The 19,932-nt window shown below is 38.9% G+C and overlaps 2 protein-coding genes across 2 annotated transcripts in view; both read left to right on the forward strand.

Annotated features, from left to right (window-relative positions):
• The first annotated feature begins 574 nt into the window (after positions 1-574).
• Positions 575-9,883, forward strand: LOC129367748 (pituitary tumor-transforming gene 1 protein-interacting protein). Its single transcript, XM_055042395.1, has 7 exons — positions 575-823; positions 1,730-1,776; positions 2,456-2,564; positions 3,966-4,074; positions 5,123-5,188; positions 7,476-7,522; positions 9,310-9,883. Exons 1-7 carry the CDS (start codon positions 703-705, stop codon positions 9,357-9,359), a joined length of 549 nt encoding a protein of 182 aa, XP_054898370.1. The 5' UTR covers positions 575-702; the 3' UTR covers positions 9,360-9,883.
• Positions 9,884-13,388: 3,505 nt separating this feature from the next.
• cdk14 (cyclin-dependent kinase 14) overlaps positions 13,389-19,932 on the forward strand; it is a 150,519-nt gene continuing 143,975 nt past the window's right edge. Inside the window, exon 1 of the mRNA XM_055041929.1 lies at positions 13,389-13,886. Within this exon, the coding sequence (XP_054897904.1) occupies positions 13,793-13,886 (94 nt within the window). The 5' untranslated portion in view covers positions 13,389-13,792. The remainder of the gene's footprint in view (positions 13,887-19,932) is intronic.

Consider the following 19,932-nt stretch of genomic DNA (forward strand, 5'->3'; position numbering starts at 1 on the left):
TTATATATTTTTGTGTAAATCTGCATGCTTCAAATTGTGTGTGAATCAGCTGCAACAACATATAAATTTCCCCTTTAGGGGACAAATTATGTTTCTTTTCTACTTCAGTTTAGTTTTAAAATCTCAAAAGAGCACAAATCTGAGGCATTTAACTGCCTCAGATCCACGAAATACATCACTTCCCATATAAATTAGAGAATAGTTGTTCCTTTGCGGTTGTATCTCAATTTTCTTGTGAAAATGTGCAAAGTCTTTACATACCTGAACATAAAATAAAAAAAAAACTCCCTGCTGTCAGATTAATAGTAGATGCGTAAACACTGCCACCTTCTGGTCAAATAATGATTTCACTTTATTTTGGCTTTAGTATTTTGGCTCCAGTGCACAGTTAATGCTTATGAATGTAATCTAACTTGATCAAGCATGACGTTTAAAGCAGTTATTCTAGTTTAGAACTAAATGTTCGTCAATGTTAAAATAATATATTTACTAGTGAAGAAGGTTACAAACAACACTGGTGTGAGAAAGGTTTATGGCAAGGCTTGCCGAAGCTAACTTCAGTGTCGTCAATTCAGGAAGTGACGTCGTCCAAGTAAACAGAAATAGCAGAGACGAGGAGCAGTCGTTCACTGTCAACCAGCGGATAGTCTACTCTTTTAAACACGACTCCCGTGTCCAGTCGTCTGTTTTTTTCCGTTCATTATGTCCATGTTACTACCGGGCAGAGTTACTATGACCTTTTTCGTGTTGTCTGTTGTTGGGCTGCTGCTTGTTAGCTTTGTTAGCCAGGGTAAATGCCAAACAACTGCGCCGCCACCACCCCGTAAGTTCCGTCATTTTCTTTCTGAAGTTAGCTTTTACGTGCTAAATTTTTATTGCATGTTTATGAAAGCTTAACTTCAGTTTGGTGACGTTTCAGAGGAAATTAACTAGATATTTAGCTGGATTTAGAAGCAACGCCACTACTGAAAGGCGTGTATGTGTGCACATTGGTAGTCTGTTTCTGACCTGAAAAAAACTTTCTTTTTTTGGTCTAAAACTTCATTTGGAGTTTTAGCTTCATTACTTGGTGTTTTTCCTCCAGAAACTTTCAGGTGATTCAGTGCCCTTGTGCTCTTTGAAGGGTTACTTCACACTCTTCACTCTGGGTTGTATCTAACAAGTTTAACATTTTAGTATTTCTTTTTGAAAGTCATTTTTGGTGAAATACTGGGTTTTTCTGAGGCATTCTTACTAATAGTGCTGCCTCCAGATGTTGCGAAATCAGTCTTCTGTCCGACATTGTGGGGTTTGCCAATAACTGTGTTTATGAATTTATTACATCCCTCCCACTTATGAAGCTTTAAAGGTCACGAAAAATATCAACGCAGCTTATTAAGATAAAGGAATCATAATGATTAACCTTGGTATTTTCCTTTCTGACACTGGAACAATAAAATCAGCTCCTGTCCTTATGGAACCAACTGTGTCAAAGTCTTTGTCATAAATGTTCTTCTGTACTGCAGTTCGAATTATTTCTTCTGTTTAGATTAACACTGTGTTAACAAGTTTTAGTACAATTGCAATTTACTATTTTGATTTGATTGCTTTTTTAAAATTGATTTAACCTGAATTAATTTTTTCTTCAGCACATTTCAGATTATCCCTTCAGTTTTGAGCATCCACACTGAATATTTGTTGCAAATGACAGTTTTCTCATCAAGTTTATTTTTAATCTCCTTTCATTCAGCATGTTCCATCAACAAGAACTGTGACAGCTGCGTTCCTCATGCTAAGGTGGGTGATAAATCCAGACCTTTGCCCTCATATTTTTTCCACTTTGTAAATTATGGTTTTACTGTCCTTTGATCTTTCTCTTAAAATAATATATTATCTTTAATGGATCTGTTCGCATGAAATATTTAGGAAATATGTTTTCTGGATTTATTGAAAGTGTGGGTTCTCACCACTAATAATGATGCTGTTTTTTTCTTACAATATTTCAATAAAACATGTAGTTTTCTGTTTATGTCTTAGTCTTTACTTAGTCAAATGATGAGCATGTTGTCATAGTGACATTTCCTTATGAAGAGCTTTCGTCAGTACATTTGTTTGCACTACCATGGTGTGTCATGTCCCACTTGGCCATTTGCTGTATCTGACTTTTTCTCTTAAAAAAGTTATCTTCTATGTTATAGAAGATAACATAGAAGATTATTTCCTCTATATTTGATGGAATAGAGAGATTAATATTTACTTAAATGTAATTTATGTTCCTTTATTTTTATTTTTTTATTTTTGAGGGGATATTTGACTCCAATGACATTAATAAAGAACTCTTGATCAAACCATACTAACCCAGAATAACCTCTCGCTGGTTAACAAGTCCTTATTGTTTTATCATGACCCGGCAGACAGTGAGTGAACTGTAATAAATGAAACTTCTGGGTCTGATGTTTTCATGTTGTCTCCACAGTGTCTCTGGTGTTTTGCCACCAACAACTGCACAGATTACCCTGTGACCTGGCTGTTGCCCCCAGCATCGCTGTGCCCGCTGTCTCAGGCCCGGTGGGGGGTGTGCTGGTGTGAGTTGGTCTTGTTGCTCTCTCTGTTTACTTTTGACTTTCAGAGAAACTGAAGACTGCCTTCTTTGGGAAGAGGACGTCACTCTTATAGTTTGATTGAATTTAAGGTGGAATTACTTATTGCCGTGATTTAAACATATAACCAAACAAAACCCACCCTGACATATGGAACCTTAAATGCTTTTTAAATAGACATGCCTGTTCAAAACAGGCAAATTTCCTTCTATGTTTTTATTTCCGGGCCTCAACAATTGAGTGACATGTTTCAGTCAAAACTTTCGTTTCCTCTAACTGTGAATTGTTTCACTGTCTCTGACATATCTGTTGGCTCTATATCTTTCCCTAACTGCAGTCTACATGCTTCCTCTTTATTTATTTTTAAAAGTCCAACCCAGCAGCTTCATAATTGTAAGTTGGAACTGGGTGCAGATCGGGGATTCCCCATGTTTACTGAACTGAAGAGAGAAACTTCATGAGTTAAATGTTAAGAACCTTTCAAACACAGAGACATTTTTTCTCTCAGTCTATTTAAGTAAGACACAAATATTACCTGAGCTTTTGAAAAATACAACATCTCCTAATTTTTTATTAATGTATATGACAGAAAATTTGTTGTCATTCTTAAAGTGCACCCATCTTTTTCCTATTTTTATGTTAGTATAAAGAAAAACATAAAACTTTTTCAAAAAGATGTCTACATTTTCTTATATGGGATGTTGATCTTTGGACAGAGTTACCAAATTATTAGCAAGAAAAATAGATCTAAATAAATTTACTGTCATCCTGTTGTGAAAATCTAATGTAATTGTTTCATGAAAAAACCTACAAAATAGATAAACGCTCCATTTGTTATTCGTAAAACTTTAGTTGTTTTTTTTTTTTTATCGTCAGCAACTGATATTTTGTGAAATTAACTTTAGACTCTGTAAGAGTTGTTCATTATTTTATGACTACTTGTTTCTCTAATGGTTATATTAGCATAGGTTTTATTATACACTTCAAAATTGTTTCATATTTAAACTTGTTTATTTCTGACTCACTTTTAGGACTTAATGTGAGCCATGATACTCCACAATGACACAAATTGTTTCAATCTAACATTGACTTTGTGATTCCTGTAGTCTTGTGTTCAGCCACTGGTTAGGCTGTGGGATCTGGGGACAATATGGGGTAATTTTAGTCTCCACCTGATTAGAGGCCCTTCTGAACTCTGTGTTTCACTGGAAACTGAAACTTAGAGTTTCACTGTACTATGAAAAACCTGCAGTATTATGGATAAACCAGCAGGTGGAGCTGCAGCCAAATGTGTTGAGTGTCCTGCGGGATGTTTCTTACTGAACCTTAAGGATCTTTTGAACAGGAAAATGTTTGATGCTATGCTTATTTGTGTGTGTGTCTCAGTGAACTTTGAAGCGCTGATCATCGCCCTGGCAGTGGTGGCCGGAACCATCCTGATCGGCATCAGCGTCTGCTGCTGCTGTTGCTGCTGCTGCAAAAGACGACGCTCAAGGTGAGGTCACATGACTGCATCATTCTGTAACATCACAACAAGTTCAGATTAAAGCCTCAAAACAAGCAGACTGGTCATTCCAACAAGACCAACTTGTGACGTTGTTTCTTGTTTTTTTAGCAGGTGAAAACAAGTTTGAGATTTTAGCTGGAGATATAATAAATAATAAAAGTTTATTCTCAATAAACTAACCCAAGCAGACATTATCTGTACAATTATTCCAACAGAAAGAGATGATCATGTTAAGCCAGTATGTTTTGATATAGTAGTATAGTGAAGACATCATACCAAAACAAGCTAAAGATCTTATAATAGCATCATGTAGGTATTTAAATGTTGATCATTTCATAAAGATGAATATCTGTGTGGTTGGGTTTTGAGGTTTCTGATTGACATTTACAAACTCCAGCACATTGATGCAGTATTTGGGGCAACACTTTGCCCCAAATGCAACTATTTTCTTCTTCTTCTCTGCTCCTGTGTTAAACGTTTATGTTTTTTTTTTGCGGATGCTGCTGGATTGTTTGCTACTTTCTTGTTGCTTTAATTACGGAAAAAGAAGTATGATCATACAGTAATTAATTATTTTCGTTTCATGGCAACAAAGAAGCTCCTACATTCAGTATCACAAGGCAGCATTCATGAATCTTCAGGAACTGAACTGAATTTGGCTTTTAAGTTTGTGTGTGTGGGGGGGTGTAGGTGTGGGTGTGTGTGTGTGTGTGGTGCTCAGTTATTGTGTTGCAGTGAAAATAAAACCATCCCATCAGTCAGTCAGCCGTCTGCCGGCCTGTCAGTCACTGACAGAACTGTTAGTAGGAATCAAACCTTCCTGGAACTCCACTATCTCACTTCACTTCTGCTTCACTTTTTATATTTCAATGTGTTCAGCATCAGTAATGGTGTATAACAAAACTTGGAACCTCCTTGTTGTTTCGCATTAGAATAAAGCGAGTGAAGCTACCCAAATAGCTCCAGAAAACTGAAGGCTTTTTGTTATTTGTTGAGCTGTGATGTGCAGTGATTCTCATGTTTCTTTTATGTGAAGGCCTGACAGAGATGAGGAGAGATTTGCCAGGAGGAGAGAGGAGATCAGACAGCGCGCTGAGGAACGGTAAAAACTTCCCTCCAGGCCTCTATAGAAACATGCAAAGCACATCAGAACAGGCTTCATGTGACAGCTGTCCTGGTCCTGTCAGAACTGAAGCTTTGGTCAGATCAGTGCTTTTTATCAGAAACTTTAATAATGTCTCAGTTCAGAACTTACAGAAAGCTTAGTGTGGTCCCTCCCCCTCTTCCTTCTTTCCTTCCTTCATTTTTTCCCCCTCCTTTCAACATGTTCTTCTTTAAACATAATATTTAAGGGTAGAAAACTGAGAATTCTAAAAATTAAAGGATATATTTTTTCATGGGAGAAACACAAAAACCCCATAAAACACATTAAAAGATTAAATAATTTTGTTTATGGAATAAGATTTGAATTCCCAAGAATATCTTCAAACACAAAGACTAATTGTTGAAGTATTATGTGGGTTACCACTGCTGCCTTACTTTACTAAAGTAAGATAGTGAAGTGTGTTTGTCTGCACAATATTATTTCAACCAACTCCAGGTAAAACCGGGAGCCGCACCACACTTGTTTTTTTTTCATATTTAAGCTTTAAAAACAATGTGGAGCTTTAGTCGTGTTCTGACCCAGGAGCATCCTGTAGAACCGCCTCTTCCATGTTCTCTATTCTATGTTCAGGAGTCAGCAGCTGGTGTCTGGCTCTGACCAGCCCCAGAGGATTTCAGTGTTCTTCCACTTGGATTGTTTAGTGTCAGCAGCTGCTGCTGGTCATGTGCTCAGAACCAGAGGACTACTTCCTGTCCAGGGCCGTCCTCTGTTAGAGCAAACACTCTGAGGAACAGAATTTAGTTCTACTCTGGACTTCAAGAACAAGAGCAAAAATCTATCATACTTAACAACCCAAGTTTTAGTAGACGTGCCCACAGCGACTAATTATTAAACAGAGTTTTGTTGCCCTGGGAGACCAACCTCTCTGTTGTGGATCAGGTCCTGGGCTTTAGACAGCGTTGTAATAAGCTGATCACATCTCTGAATGACCTGTGGAGATGGAGGTCATGCTCTGGAGGAACCTGGACCTCTGCTGCTTCCTGGTCTCCCTCATGCTGCAGCCACTTCCAGACAGAGCTCTGATGCTGCTGATCAACTCACTTTTACTTCCTTTTGTCAGTTTTACTTCAAAGCAAACAAGTGGTAGAACCTTCAGTTTTTGTAATAAAAAATAGTCTAAAACTAAAGTCTAGTCATGGGTGGAACACCAGACCACCTCAGATGTGTGACTGGTCCAGTTCCAGTCTTCTCCCTTTCCTGTTTGAAGTTTAAGTTCACTTCACTTCAGAAAAACTTTATTAATCCCAGAGGGAAATTAACTATTATTGTAACTCAGCATCTAGAGTCCCAGATGCTCCTGACTGCGGCCAGGAAGACTCTCCTGTAGCAGTCTGCATTACAGTTGTACCGAAGAAACCTCTGACTGAAGAAATTGAGGAAGCTTGAGATTGTTCTTGTTGTTCTTCAGTTTTCTTCTATCTCTTTTCTAAAACCACAACAGCTGTTAGAAAAACATTAATGACCTCAGAGGAACTTGCTTCAGTTGGGGTCAGATTACTTTAGAAACAAACTAAAAGCAGACCTTTGAAGGAGAGAATGGTAAGTTCAGGACTAAAAACTGACTGGTGCACATGTCAGGCAGGTTTGACTTTCTTTAACCAATTTATAGGCAAATTGCACTCTCTAGAATTGAACCGCTCTTGATTGGAGCATTTAGTTTCCTTTTGGGATAAAAACAAAATATTTCTGAACTGAATTTAAAGGAATCCCAAACAGAATTCACTTTTATAAACTTCATTTTATAGAAAATACTTCCAACAATCAGGGCTGTTTTGACCCATTTTTCTTGAGAATTTGTGTTAACTGTTAACCATTGACCATCTTAAGACTGCAAACCCGTAAGATGCTCAGACTTTAGCATAAGGAAGGAACTTCTCAGTTACACAAGCTGCAGCAGAGGTCTGGATCAGACTTTTATTCTGTTCTTCCCTCTACCTCTGCTTTCACTTCCAGCTTGTAGAAGGAAGCCATGTTAAGAAGTACGAGGGCTCACTTCTGTACAAGTTGGTCTGTCTCCCTGTCAATGCATCAAGTTTCTAGAAAACATTATTTCAAACCTTTCCTGAGTGTGCAGATGTGACAGCAGTTTGTTCCTCCAGGCTTTGGCCCAGTCAGTACAAACAGATGGCCTAGAGACTGGTTTAGATTTTAGTCAGATGTGATTGGTTGAGTCTGGCCTGACAATCACGATGACCTTTTTGTTTTCTCTGGTTGTCTTCTACAGTAAGGTGGAGAGGCAGTCAAAACACGATGAGATCCGGAGAAAGTATGGTGAGTATTCATGTTTTAATGTCACACATTTCCCCACTAACAAAGAACAGAGAGCTCTGTCATTTTCATGGTAGCCGTAAATGAAACCAAACCTTTACATACACTGAATATAGAGACACAAACCCGATTTTTCATAATGACGTCTGGAATTAAATCAGACCAAACATTAATTGTTTTAGCTTAGTTCAAATTACCAAAATCTTTTCTATTTAATTGCCAGAAAATGTGGAGATAACATTTTTTAGACTTTTGTTCTAGCTTTACTCAAATTCAAAAGTTTCCAGTTTACTGAGTACATTTGCTCAGTATCATTGATATTTGCCTTTATTCTGCCCCCTCCAAAATGTTGGATTAGAATCTGAGATTCCTGAAGCTGCTGTATCTGTAATGAGTTTGTTGTGAATCTATGGTGTGATCCAAAGCAACGAGGAATTTTGAAATATATCAGATGATAACAATGGCTCTCCCTGGCAGCTGGGACGGGACAGTCCTCCAGCTCCTTGGACTAGTGATCAGTGGTCTCTTTGGGCCTCTCTAAACATGTGCATGTATTTGTGATCATATAGAATCTGTGGTGATTACGCACAGTAGGAAATGACATCTGAGTGTGAGTTCATTAGAAAAGGCTCTGTATAACTTAAATACAATTAAAAGGTGAGAACTCATGTATTATATACATCAGATCAATATATTGATCTGTTTAAATAGATGGATAACTGCATTTTAGATGGGTATAAAAACGTAGTGAGAGCTGGGTGTCTGTGTGTGCACTAAGACGGGAGAGTGACTGATGTACAGGCTCTTTGGCCTCCTGCCATCATCACTAGAAGTCATTCTGGAGAGGAGGACACTTCCTGTGTCCTAACAGTTCAACCTTAGTTTGTACAGATTATTACAGGGATTATCAGGCTGATGCAGGATCAGTGGTTTGTACCACTATGTGTGTATAAAGTGGCTCAGCTTTTGTAGCATTAGCCCAGTGAACAGTCAAGTCACATTTGGTCAGAAGCTTTAATGTGTTTTATTTACTTTTTTTTTTTTTTTTTGACAAAGTATTGGAAAATTATGAAGGTTTCAGGTGTTTGGCAATTTTTCCCAAGCGGTTTACAATCTGATATGTGTATTCACTGACATTACAGCGGCAACTCTTTTGTAGTCATATGAACAAAATTATCCTAAAGCTGCAGTGATGTTTCAGGAGGCTCCTCTTTGAAGTCGTACCAGTCCCATGCTGCTGCTTCTGTCACTTCACTAATTCATACCATAGATGAGATCCACAAATATTTGAGACCCTCTCTAAAAACTCTTAAAACCGCCTTCTAATAGTTCAAACACCAAATCTGCTAACTGGAGCTGCTACTTGACATCCGCATGTCAAGTAGCAGCTCCATTTTCTTTCAAATGTTCTAGATATGTTCCCTAAAATATATCCATAAAGTCAGGATTTTTATTTTTTTTTGTAAATAATTTGGAGTTGCATTCCAGAGAAAAATCTCTTGAATATTGGTCCGCTTAAAAAAATATTTTTTTGATGACTGCTGTTCCATATTAAACCTAAAATGTCTGAGATCCTATGGATCAGTTCTAGCAGAAATAATTTAACCTGATAAAACAGTTAAATATTGTAATAATGGTATAAATACGGCTGTAGTTCAGCAGAGCTGTGTCCAGTAAAACTTCATTCCATGCGTGTACACTGATGAAGCCTTCCTCAGAGATGAGGTAGGAGCATCTATCAGAAGTTGACCTGACTTGACCTCTGATGTTGTTCTGCTGTCTCTGTGCAGGCCTGATGGGGGACTCGGACCACCCATACAGCAAGTTTGAGAACGAGTGAAGCAGCTGAGCTGGAGGACTGAGCTGCTCTCATGTTTTCACTTTTAGCTTGAATTTCTGTCTCTTTGTCTCCTGATGCTAACTCTGCAGACCACAGCTGGACACACCCACCTAGATCCAGGCCCAGATTCCACTTTCTCCTGTTCAATAAACACAACCTGACTGACTGACTGACTGACTGACTGACTGACTGACTGACTGACTGACTGACTGACTGACTGACTGACTGACTGACTGACTGACTGACTGACTGACTGACTGACTGACTGACTGACTGACTGACTGACTGACTGACTGACTGACTGGGTCTGGGAGTTCTGTTTAGTCTTGGATGAATGTGAAGCCTGTTTTTAATTTTTTTTCCTAATTTCATGTGTTCAGAAATGTTTTCTCTTTTTAGATATCCTACTTTCACATTAGTCTTTTTGCACTTTGAACATGAAAGAAATTTATAAATTACACAATTATGATTGCATCATTGACGTGTTCACATAAAGAAAGGTTGTGTAAAAAAAAAAGTTTTTTTCTTTGTTTCTTTTTTGTAACATCAAAGTTAGCAAGTCTGACACTGCTAATCTTCTCCTGCCACCTCTTAGTACATCCATTAGCACCATCCAGATCAGGCCTGCTTCTGAAAAATGTTGGTATTAATTCTAAAGCTTACAGTGATATGAAAAATGTCATTACTGATTCACTGTTTCAGTTATCATGGCTGATTACAGGTACAGCTCAAATTTCAATATTGTGGAAAAGTGCAATATTGTCATTTACATTTAGAAATATAAATTCATCAAATAGATTTATAAGACATGATGTAACATGTTAAGCTTTTCGGAAAATTAGAATATTAACACCAATTAAACATTTTTAGCATCTTAATATTATGTAATGTCTATATTATAAGACTATAATATAGACATTATTATGTCTATTGCATCACAGGAAGGACTGCAGCTTTGAGAAAGTTTTCCAGCAGGATTGGCACCTGAACACACTGCCAAAGGTACTAATACCTGGTTCAGTTTCAGAAAGAGGAGGAGTTTTCAGAGACAGAGGCCCAATTCCAAGGAGTTAAATTATCATTTCAAATTTATTTTAGTCAAATTTGGAAGATATGACATTTTTATAATAAGTTAACATAAGTACTTGACTATTCTATAAAATGCCAAAGTGTGCTTGGAAAACACAATACTGCTCCTTTACATCCAGACAGCATTAATGAAAGTTGTATTTGTTTGATCTTTAGCCACTTATATTGTGTGTTTGTGTGAGTGTAAACTCGGCCTCAGCTCCTGGCAGACAAACAGTTGGGATCCCCACAGGATGGCTAAAACCCTGGGATGGAGGTAGGTCTGCAGTAGAACACAGTAGCATCAGCCCCCAGACCTCAGCGGACTACTGAAACCCGCGACCCAGAACCAAGAAGGGAGAGACTGTTATACAGTTGGAGTCACAGTGTACCATGGAGTGCTTCTGTCTTTAAGAGAGGATCCTGAAACCAGGGTGTGTCCATCCAACTAAGTGGGTTTCCTGTATCCAGACCCCCTGGTACTCCCAACCTGCTGGGCAGACATTGAGTTACAGAAGGCCTGTGGGAAGAAGGGCACAGTACAATCCCACCGAGTGAAACAGCTCTAACTCTTGGGTACGACTTTGACCAGTTAGCTTTATGAAACCACAGCTGAATTGGTCCAAGATGTCTTGGTTCGAGCAATCCAAGAGTTCAAATTACATGTCTAATCCACAGATGAAATAGCAGCCAGTGGATTACTATTGCTGTAAAGTTAATGACAACACAAGTGATAGTCTACTGTTGCTATGTTGTCATCCAGGAGGAGTGAATGCTGCAAGTCAATGATTCCATTCAATCTGTTGGGTTTTCTTAGGTAGAAAACTTAAAACTAATTAAAATAATAAACTGAGCTTAATTTACCGTGATAAAAAGAAAAGCCTGTTGGTTGATGAGTATTGAATGAACTCTTTTTCTTTTGAGTTCTATTGGTGATTGGCAAACCAACTTAAAGCGCATGTACTGCCATCTATCAAAATGTAACGTAGATGTCAAGGTGATTGAACTCACCTGTGTTGAAAGAGATAAAAGGAAACAGGTGAAGAGTGAGGATGGTCCATTTCTTAGTTCTGCTGATGGTTGGCTCAGTGACTAGTGCTGGTTACTTGCGGTGAAGAAAGTTAAGTAGGGAGCTGCTCCAATGAAAGGAGAGAGTGGTTGCTTCTTAAAGACAGTTAGGGACTGGGGGTTACATGTTCCAGATCTGATAAAGATGTGTTATACAGTTGGAGTCACAGTTTGAACCACAGTGTAACCAGAGTGCTTCTGTCTTTAAGAGAGCATCCTGAAGCCAGGGGTGTGTTCATCCAACCAAGGCGGTTTCCTGTATCCACACCCCAGCAGGTTGGGAGTTCTTGTCAGTAGCTAAGCGTTCTCTTTAAAATGTCATGAGCTGTTTTGTTTATGTTAGTTGAATGTCTTTATGGGACCAGTCTGATAATCTGGTAATCATGGGGCAATAGTGGTGATGGTGGTAGGAGTTGATCTTGTGACCAAGATCTCATGTTTCTCATTTGAACCTTGTTTTTCTTAATCTCTGTCGTCGTCTCTTTGGTCAGGACATCTTATCTGATGGTCACTGGTCAGAGGGCCCGGTGGCAACTGTGCAGCAGTCCCTCTGAGTTGCAGTGGTCTGCATGTGTGGGTTTTCTTTCCTGTTAGTTTTAGATGTCCGATTTTTTGGCTTCTCTTTAAAAGATTTTAAGTAGTATAAATAAACAAATATTTTCTATAAAGTTGAACAATTCCTGCACATTAATGTTCTCATTACAGCACTGTTTGATACTAGTATTAATTGGAATGTATTTGTGACTGAATTGAGCTGACAGTCTTCTAAAGTGCCTCCAAATGACATTTGTTGTGCATACAAGTAAACAGAAGTGAATAGAAGTGAGTTGGAAGGGTTGCCAGGAGACAACTAAGAACAAAATCTAGCAACACCACTAAGGTTTCAAGCTTCTGGAACACAAATACACATGACCAAAGAAAGAGATGTTTGTTCATAATGCAATAAGTCTGTAAGAAAAACTAATTGGATATTGGCTCAAACATCACCTCACCAACTGTAAAGCACGGTGGTGGAGAGCCCATCATTCACACTGGTTTTACAGCCATGAGACCTCTGAACCTTGTGGTAATGATCTTGACCCTCCTTGACACATTTACTTAAGACTTACTCAACTAACCACAAACCACAACAAGCTAAGATATGATAAAGAGACACCAACAAAGGCATGGAGTTGGGTCTTCATTGTGTTTCAGAATGCAGATGTGCTGTTACTTTACATCCTGTAGTCGCCTCATTAACAGTCACACAACTAATAAAGGAGCTATTCTAACTAATAAAGCGACGCATTTGTCTCTATTCTCCCGGAGCTGCAGTGGAAGTCATTAAAAACCCGCCTGCATTCCTCAAATGCTTCCACTGAGACATGTTGGGATCCACATCCAGCTGAGCTGCACCACTGCCGTGGTGACTGCAGCACACACACGCGCACACGCACCTACACACACACACATCATCAGATTGGAGATGGGAGCTCACGCACAAAGACATGACAGGAGCTCCTGCTCTGGGCTGCAGCTTTATATTATTGAAGCGGGCTCTGGACCGCTCGCTCTGCTCTTTTTCATCCATTCACTCCACTGGAAGTCCTGACAGGGAAACATGATGTTGTTGTGGGCATGATCTGCAGCGGTGGACAGAGGAGAAAATGCAGAATGATATTAAGAAGCAAAACAAGCTGGGATGCGTTAGATAGTGTGTAAAATGACCCGGTCCAGTAAAGGGCAGTAACCTGGACCAGTCTTCCTCTTGCAACACATTGCGGGGCGGCGCCGCTCTCTGACAGGCGGTCCCGGGGACGAACCGAAGTCCTCATCTTCGCGGGACTCCTCCAATCCCCGCATCCAGGGCGGGGTCCTGGAAAGAGAAAGAGAAGAGAAGGAGAGAGAGACTGAGAGAGAAGAGAGAGAGAGAGAGAGAGAGCCCCCGACCCTCCAAACCCCCCAAAAATATGACATCTAGATTGCGGCGAAGCTGGCAGCGACTGGGACCCAGAGAGAGAGGAAAGAAGTGAAATCTGGAGCGGAGGCTTTTCCAAGAGCTCAGCCCAGAACAAGCGCTTCGGAGCCTCCAGACTCTGGAGACTTTTTTCTTTGTCTCTTTTTCTTCTTCTTAGAAATGTAGCTGTATATTTGAGAAAAGAATAGCCCAGCCTCACTAGTTGATGAGAGATGTTCTGAGCCGCTAAGGCTCCGTTTTGCAGAGCTCCGCAACGCGCCGCAGCTGCTTTTGCACAGCCGAACATCAGCAATCGTTTCCCCGCTCCAAACCGCAGCCGCCCCGCTGCCTTCGTCCAGAAATGTGCGACCTGATGCCGGCCTCCCAGCCCGCTGAGAAGATAGGCAAGATGAAAAAGTTGAGGAGAACTTTGTCGGAGAGTTTCAGAAGTATCGGTGAGTAACGGGACTTTTCCCCCCTCCACAGTTTTTTCCATCAGCACTTTTGGGCCAGAACCAGTTAGTTGTGAAATGCCTCCAGATGCAGCTGCAGAGGGGATCTCTGCTCTCAGTTTAGCTTTTAACAGAATTTACATGGATTCTTGTCCTAGAAACGCTCTAAAGATTCCCATGACATTATTCAGATTTTACATTTCACTCTAATCTGTTTAACCCACTTCCGGGAGTCGCTTTGGGGAACAGAAAAGCCTCATTGTCTCAATACATGTGAGAAAGTGATCATCCGATCCGAAAGTGATCATGCTGATTTACAGCAGTCTGATTCTGCTGTAAACCAGCGGGTCTGAGCCCAGTTACTCATGCTTAATATCTCTTCATTGATCAGTAGTAATAAAAGTATAATTGAAGAGGTTCAGTATTTCCAAAGACATTAAAATAGAAACAATTTTCAAAAACTTATTTCTACAGGAATATGTTTCTTTCTGTCACTGGAAACGCAAATAAAATCATTTAGGTTGTTGGATTTAGATTCTGTTGACAAACCTGAAAGAATGTCAGTTTCAGAACAAGAGTTCCAAGAATTTTAAGAATTGTTTTGGCCACATTACAGCAGAAGAGTGGACCTGAACCCATGCTATTCTCTTTTTTTATTGGAGAATAAAAATCTCATGTTCACTCTTAGAGATGAAAGTTTTTGAATAACTGATATTTGCAATTTGTTTGGTAAATTGGTTGAGCTGCCATTTTTTTTTAAACTATGTTTAAATATTTGTTATTAAAACAATTCAGTCTGAATATTCTATTATTGTAATAATTATTATTGATATTATTAATGAACTGGTTGCCTTATGTGTTGCTTTTCAAAATGATATGATTGTGATTTGTTGGTATTTAGTGGTTGTTTTGTCAAAACATCACAATTGTAATAATATAATAAACTAATGATTATTTTAGTGATCAATTATTCAATGGATTATTCTGATGATCATTCAATTAATCCGTTTAACAATGGACCCCTTATATAGATAAACCTTAATTTAAAAGATGAAAATAAAAAAAATAATTCCATATCTTTTTTAAATAATGAAATGAACATTTTATTGGGTAAAATTTAACAATGTGTTATTATTTATCATTTTAAGTAAAAGATTTTGGATTAACAGATTCATTATTGTACAGCTGAAAGGGCTTAATGGGGCTTTTTTTTTACTTTCTTTCTTTTTTTTAATTTTACATAATTTAGAAGCAAAAACTGCCATTTAAAGAGTCTTGGTTTACAGATGAAGTGTTTTAAAAAATCTTAATGTATATGTCAATACAGTTTTGGCTTGAATACTGCCCTGAGTATGTTTTTTTCAGCAAATGTACTAAATTAGTTCAATAATTGATTCATCCCAATCAATCATCTCAGCCCTAAAAAGTACAGTAGTTGGATCAGAGATGCTGATTTTTCTGTAGTTTGTGTTTTTGCCGTGCCGTTTTTTTCACTGACAGCCATATCTTATTTTAAACTATTGCAAGAAACTGAAAGACTAAAAAAATTCTAACTACCGTAAATCTTGTCTGTGAACTGACTGGAGGCGGTTCTTGTTGCAGAACAGATGGAGGGAACGTGGACATCCAGGGTCCAGGTTGGGTTTGTCTGATGACACTGTGAAATTCCTTCAATGATTTAATTTTTGGTGAAATATGCAAATCCCTCCCAATCCTTCTTTAAGCCACCTCCTGTTTTTTAAATGGGTCAATGATTTTTCTCACACATTAGTGGAGATCCACGTCTCCTCAAAGACATATTCTTTCACAGATCCAAATAGAAACAGCTGCTGTGTGTATTTAATGTAACAGTGTTTTGTTTTTCTTTAATACACCTTGCATGATCAGAAAACTGCAAGATTATTAAAATTATATCTTTTCAAGAGAGTAAAAATATGTTCAATCTAGTGTTCTACAACTTCCAGTTGCTTCTCAGGAGTTCCATTGCTTTTACTAAATGCAGTTGTTTAAGGTCTTTGCTTTGTTCAGCAATTTTATGCACTAAAAACAAAAGAAATAAGGTTTCTGCAGCTTCTGGTGGCTGAAATCGGATCATTTTCAGCTTGCTTGGTACCTCAGAATGACCGGCTGGTTGGAAATTCAAAAACCCAATCATTTTCCAGTTAGCAAATGCCCATAAGTGATCATTACCAGCTGGCACTGACCATTGTCAAAGAAACAGCAATGTGGAAATGTAAGAAGTAGGAATACACAATATGTTGGCACTAACATTGGTATCGGCTTGATAAATAAAACTGGACTGATATTAACAACTGATATTTATTTCCATCTTGTTGCTGCTTGGTTGGTTATGTGACATTGATAGTGATGCAGAAAAGGATTGTTGGTCGTTTAGTGACGCATAGAAGCAGTGAAGAAGTTTTAATGTTTCTAAAGGGCAGTGAAATATTTATACGATACCACTATACATAATATGGGTTATCAGTCATAACAGCAACATTAATATCAGATATCGATTCCGGCCAAATGTTAATGTCAGTGAACATTTGGAGTTTTGCTGTCCACCATGTTACAGTTTTTCTGTAACATGGTGTTTATGGCTGCTTTGTGCAGTAAATAAACACAACCCATCTCTCTGTGATCAGTTTTAACTTGATGGAATTTTATGTAGATAACCAAAGATTATGAACAAAACCAAGTCTGATATTCCAGCCATATTTTTTGTCTATGCATCAGTCTCTTCTTCTTTGTCTTTAGCATTTTTCTGTAACTTCTTTACATTACTCCAGAGAAGGCTAACATAGTTACTTCAGTATTTTTTGTCTTTTTGTTTTTATGTCTGAAGACTTTTTTTCAGGAAACGATGACAAAATAAGGAAGATATTTTTTTAAAAAGCACACAGCCATATTCAATAAATTAGAATACGCATTATGATGAGGCTCTTTTGTCAGATTAAAAGTAACTTTTGAACATAACCTTTAACCATGTAATAATCATACCTTTCATTAAACCCACAGGGTTTTATTGGTTAAAATGTGCAAATAGCAGAAGTCGTGCCTGCAGGGAACAGATCTTCAACAAATCTCACCAGTCACTATTTCATGAGAGAGAAAACGGTCCCTAAGAAGAAGCTGGGCCATAAAGCACAAGGAGACCGGGGGTCGAAACAAAGAGACTCCACTACCATGGATCAGGAGTGGTTGCATGTTTTCCTGGTGACTGAAACAAGGCTAGTGTTTCTGTGGATAAATCAGAACATGTTGCAGATTAAGAACAGCAAATGTTTTTATGTTGCAGATTAAAAGCAGCAAATGTTTTAATTTTTCTCCTCTCCCTGATTTTGCTGAGTTGGCAGAGGAGCTGGTGCAATATTTATGAAGGTTTGCTCTTAATTTGTTTGTTCTTGGTCTGTTGTGTAGTTTCTTAAGCAATCACACACTGGGCCCTTGTACCCCTCTCTCCTCTCTGCTGGCAGTCATTTTCCTTAAACTGGGGAGACAGAGACAAATGTGAAGGTTGCTTTAATATCAACACTGCAGCCTGAAGGATCCTGTATTTCTTTACAAGGATAAGACTATGTCTTCCTGGAGGACTTATACAGCCTCTAAGATCAGAAATAAACAGGACGAGTCGGGGTCAATGTTGTGAGAGAAAGAAAGATTGGCATTGACTTTTCTTGTGTGTTGATGCACGGCTCTTATTGGCTATCTTTCCTCCCATCTAGATCAACACCTCTGAGCATCGATCGGTCGCTTATTCCTCTCCACAGATTCTTTAACAAAGAATGGGAGCTGTTTTGTTTATGTCTTTGTTGCATGGCTGAGCAAACTGGTCCCAGTGGACTGGCCGGTACCGATCACTGAACTGAAGCTCCATACAGCAGAATGCAAGGTGAATGTTTTAACTGCAGCAGCCTCCCTTTATCCACTAAATGAAGGCAAAGGGGAGAATGTTGTCATCATGGATGTTCGGAGGTGCCCTGACAGGGAGATGACTTTATCTCACTTTCTGAGCTGTCAGCTGGAATCCTGGCAGGAGGAGGTTGTGGGCCAGCAACAATCCAGCCCATCTGTTATAGTATTAGACTGAATATTACACATTAACATTACGAATATATCAGATGATGCAGTTTTTTTCTGTGTAATTACATCTTTACCTTCAGTTAATAAATGAAATCAGTTTCTTTGATTCTCTCCGGTTCAGATGGTACTTGTTCAACCAGCAGAAAGCGTCAGTTGCCTCAGCCCTCACACGGACAGCTGAATGTCCTCTGAGTGTCTGGTTTTGCTGCTTTGGGCAGAAGAGGTGTTGTTTATAGAGTTCCGGTGTTTGAGTTGCAGTGTTGAGGAAAAGCATTTTCATATTTCTTCTGGAAAGATTAATTTTAAATTAAGATTTTGTTTATTAAAAAAGCAAACAAACAAAAAAAAAAAAAACCATACATCTATTCAGACCTACCTGATACAAGTAGGTAGACTGAATCAGATTGTGTTTCAGAGCAACACCTAATTTACTCACCATTTTTTAATGGATTCTGATACTCAGCTATCTGCCTGGGAAACATGAGTAATAAAGCTTTGATGAAGATTAGACCAATACACTGTAATCAGTCAGAGCATTGAAGGTTTAACAGAGGTTTTTCTTCCCTCATTACCGTCGGCATTGTGCCCTTGAGCAAGGCTATTAACCCCAGCAGCCGCTCAGTAACCACAGGATCAGAACGAGGTTCCGCCTCCAGAATGCTGAGATTTGATTAAGGATGTTCTAACTCTCTTGCTTCTGCTAAACTGGCAAACGAGGGATCTGAAGAAAAACCACCTCAGTGATTCTCTGCTTATTGATCACTGGAGTCCAACAGGATCCGTTAATGAAGCCATTGGCTGTACGAGCCATAATATGTCAATTTTAAGGTTAGTTTGCAATCCAAAGTCAAAAAGCATTTTGGCATTCACAAACATATGGGTGGTTGTAAATAAATACAACCACCCATGCAAAAAAAAAAAAAATATATATAAATATATATATATTTTTTTTAATTGAAAAAAAAATACAATTAGTCAAAAAGAGAAGCTCTCAATTTGCTGGTTAATCTACGTTCCCATCCTCATCTATGGTCATGAGCTTTGGGTCATGATCGAAAGAACGAGATCGCAGACAGAAGTGGCCGAAATGGGTTTTCTCTGTAGGGTGGCTGGGCTCTCCTTTAGAGAAAGGGTGAGAAGCTCTGTCATCCATGAGGGACTCAGAGTAAAGCCGCTGCTCCTTCACATTGAGAGGAGCCAGTTGAGCCGGCTCGGGCATCTGTTCAGGAATCCTCCTGGAGGCCTCCCTGGTGAGGTGTTCTGGGCACATCCCATCGGGAGAAGGCCCTGGGGAAGAACACGACACGCTGGACAGACTATGTTTCTCGGCTGGCCTAAGAACGGCTTGGGATTCCCCCAAAAGTGCTGGGGAGAGGGAAGTCTGGGCCTCCCTTCTTAACCTGCTAACCCCACCATCCAACCCTAGATAGGCGGAAGAAAATGGATGGATAATAGTATAAAATTGATAACAAACAACACAGACATCCCAGGTTAGAATCCTGTCCCAAGGTTAATTTACTGGACGTTTTCCCTTTCTTCTGTCCAGCTACAACTGTTTGCAACTCGAAACAAAACTCTTGTGTTGAAGTGTTGGGGTGGGCTTGTCTGGTCAGAGTACAGCAAGCTGAGACGGCGATCTTTGACTTTATTCAAGCCTGAACTGGTGGGATGAAAGAGTTGGAATATGTTTGGCATAAAGGTATTGTCTCCATTTATCAAAATCTATTCAAAACACGCTCAAAACAACACAAGGGAATGTATATAAACTTCTAAAATAAAAAATGAACCAGTTCATTACACAAAAATCATTACTCCAACAGTCAGAAATAGAAGCAGTGTTAGTATTTCTAACTGACCTAAAACAGGAAATGTTTTGTCTTATGTAATGTCACAGCTTTTGGGTAATTTCTTACCCTGAATGCAGATAACAGTTTTCAGATATAACACACGTGTGATATAGCAGTCA

This window comes from Poeciliopsis prolifica, unplaced genomic scaffold (genome assembly GCF_027474105.1).
Source record: "Poeciliopsis prolifica strain line A6 unplaced genomic scaffold, Auburn_PproV2 SCAFFOLD017, whole genome shotgun sequence".
Taxonomy (NCBI): Eukaryota; Metazoa; Chordata; class Actinopteri; order Cyprinodontiformes; family Poeciliidae; genus Poeciliopsis; species Poeciliopsis prolifica.

Excerpts from the sequence above, each read along its gene's own strand:
- LOC129367748 (XM_055042395.1), top strand. The coding sequence starts at position 703 with ATGTCCATGTTACTACCGGGCAGAGTTACTATGACCTTTTTCGTGTTG. Across the intron at positions 824-1,729 it reads AACTGCGCCGCCACCACCCC|CATGTTCCATCAACAAGAAC; the intron begins GTAAGTTCCGTC and ends CCTTTCATTCAG. Across the intron at positions 1,777-2,455 it reads GCTGCGTTCCTCATGCTAAG|TGTCTCTGGTGTTTTGCCAC; the intron begins GTGGGTGATAAA and ends TTGTCTCCACAG.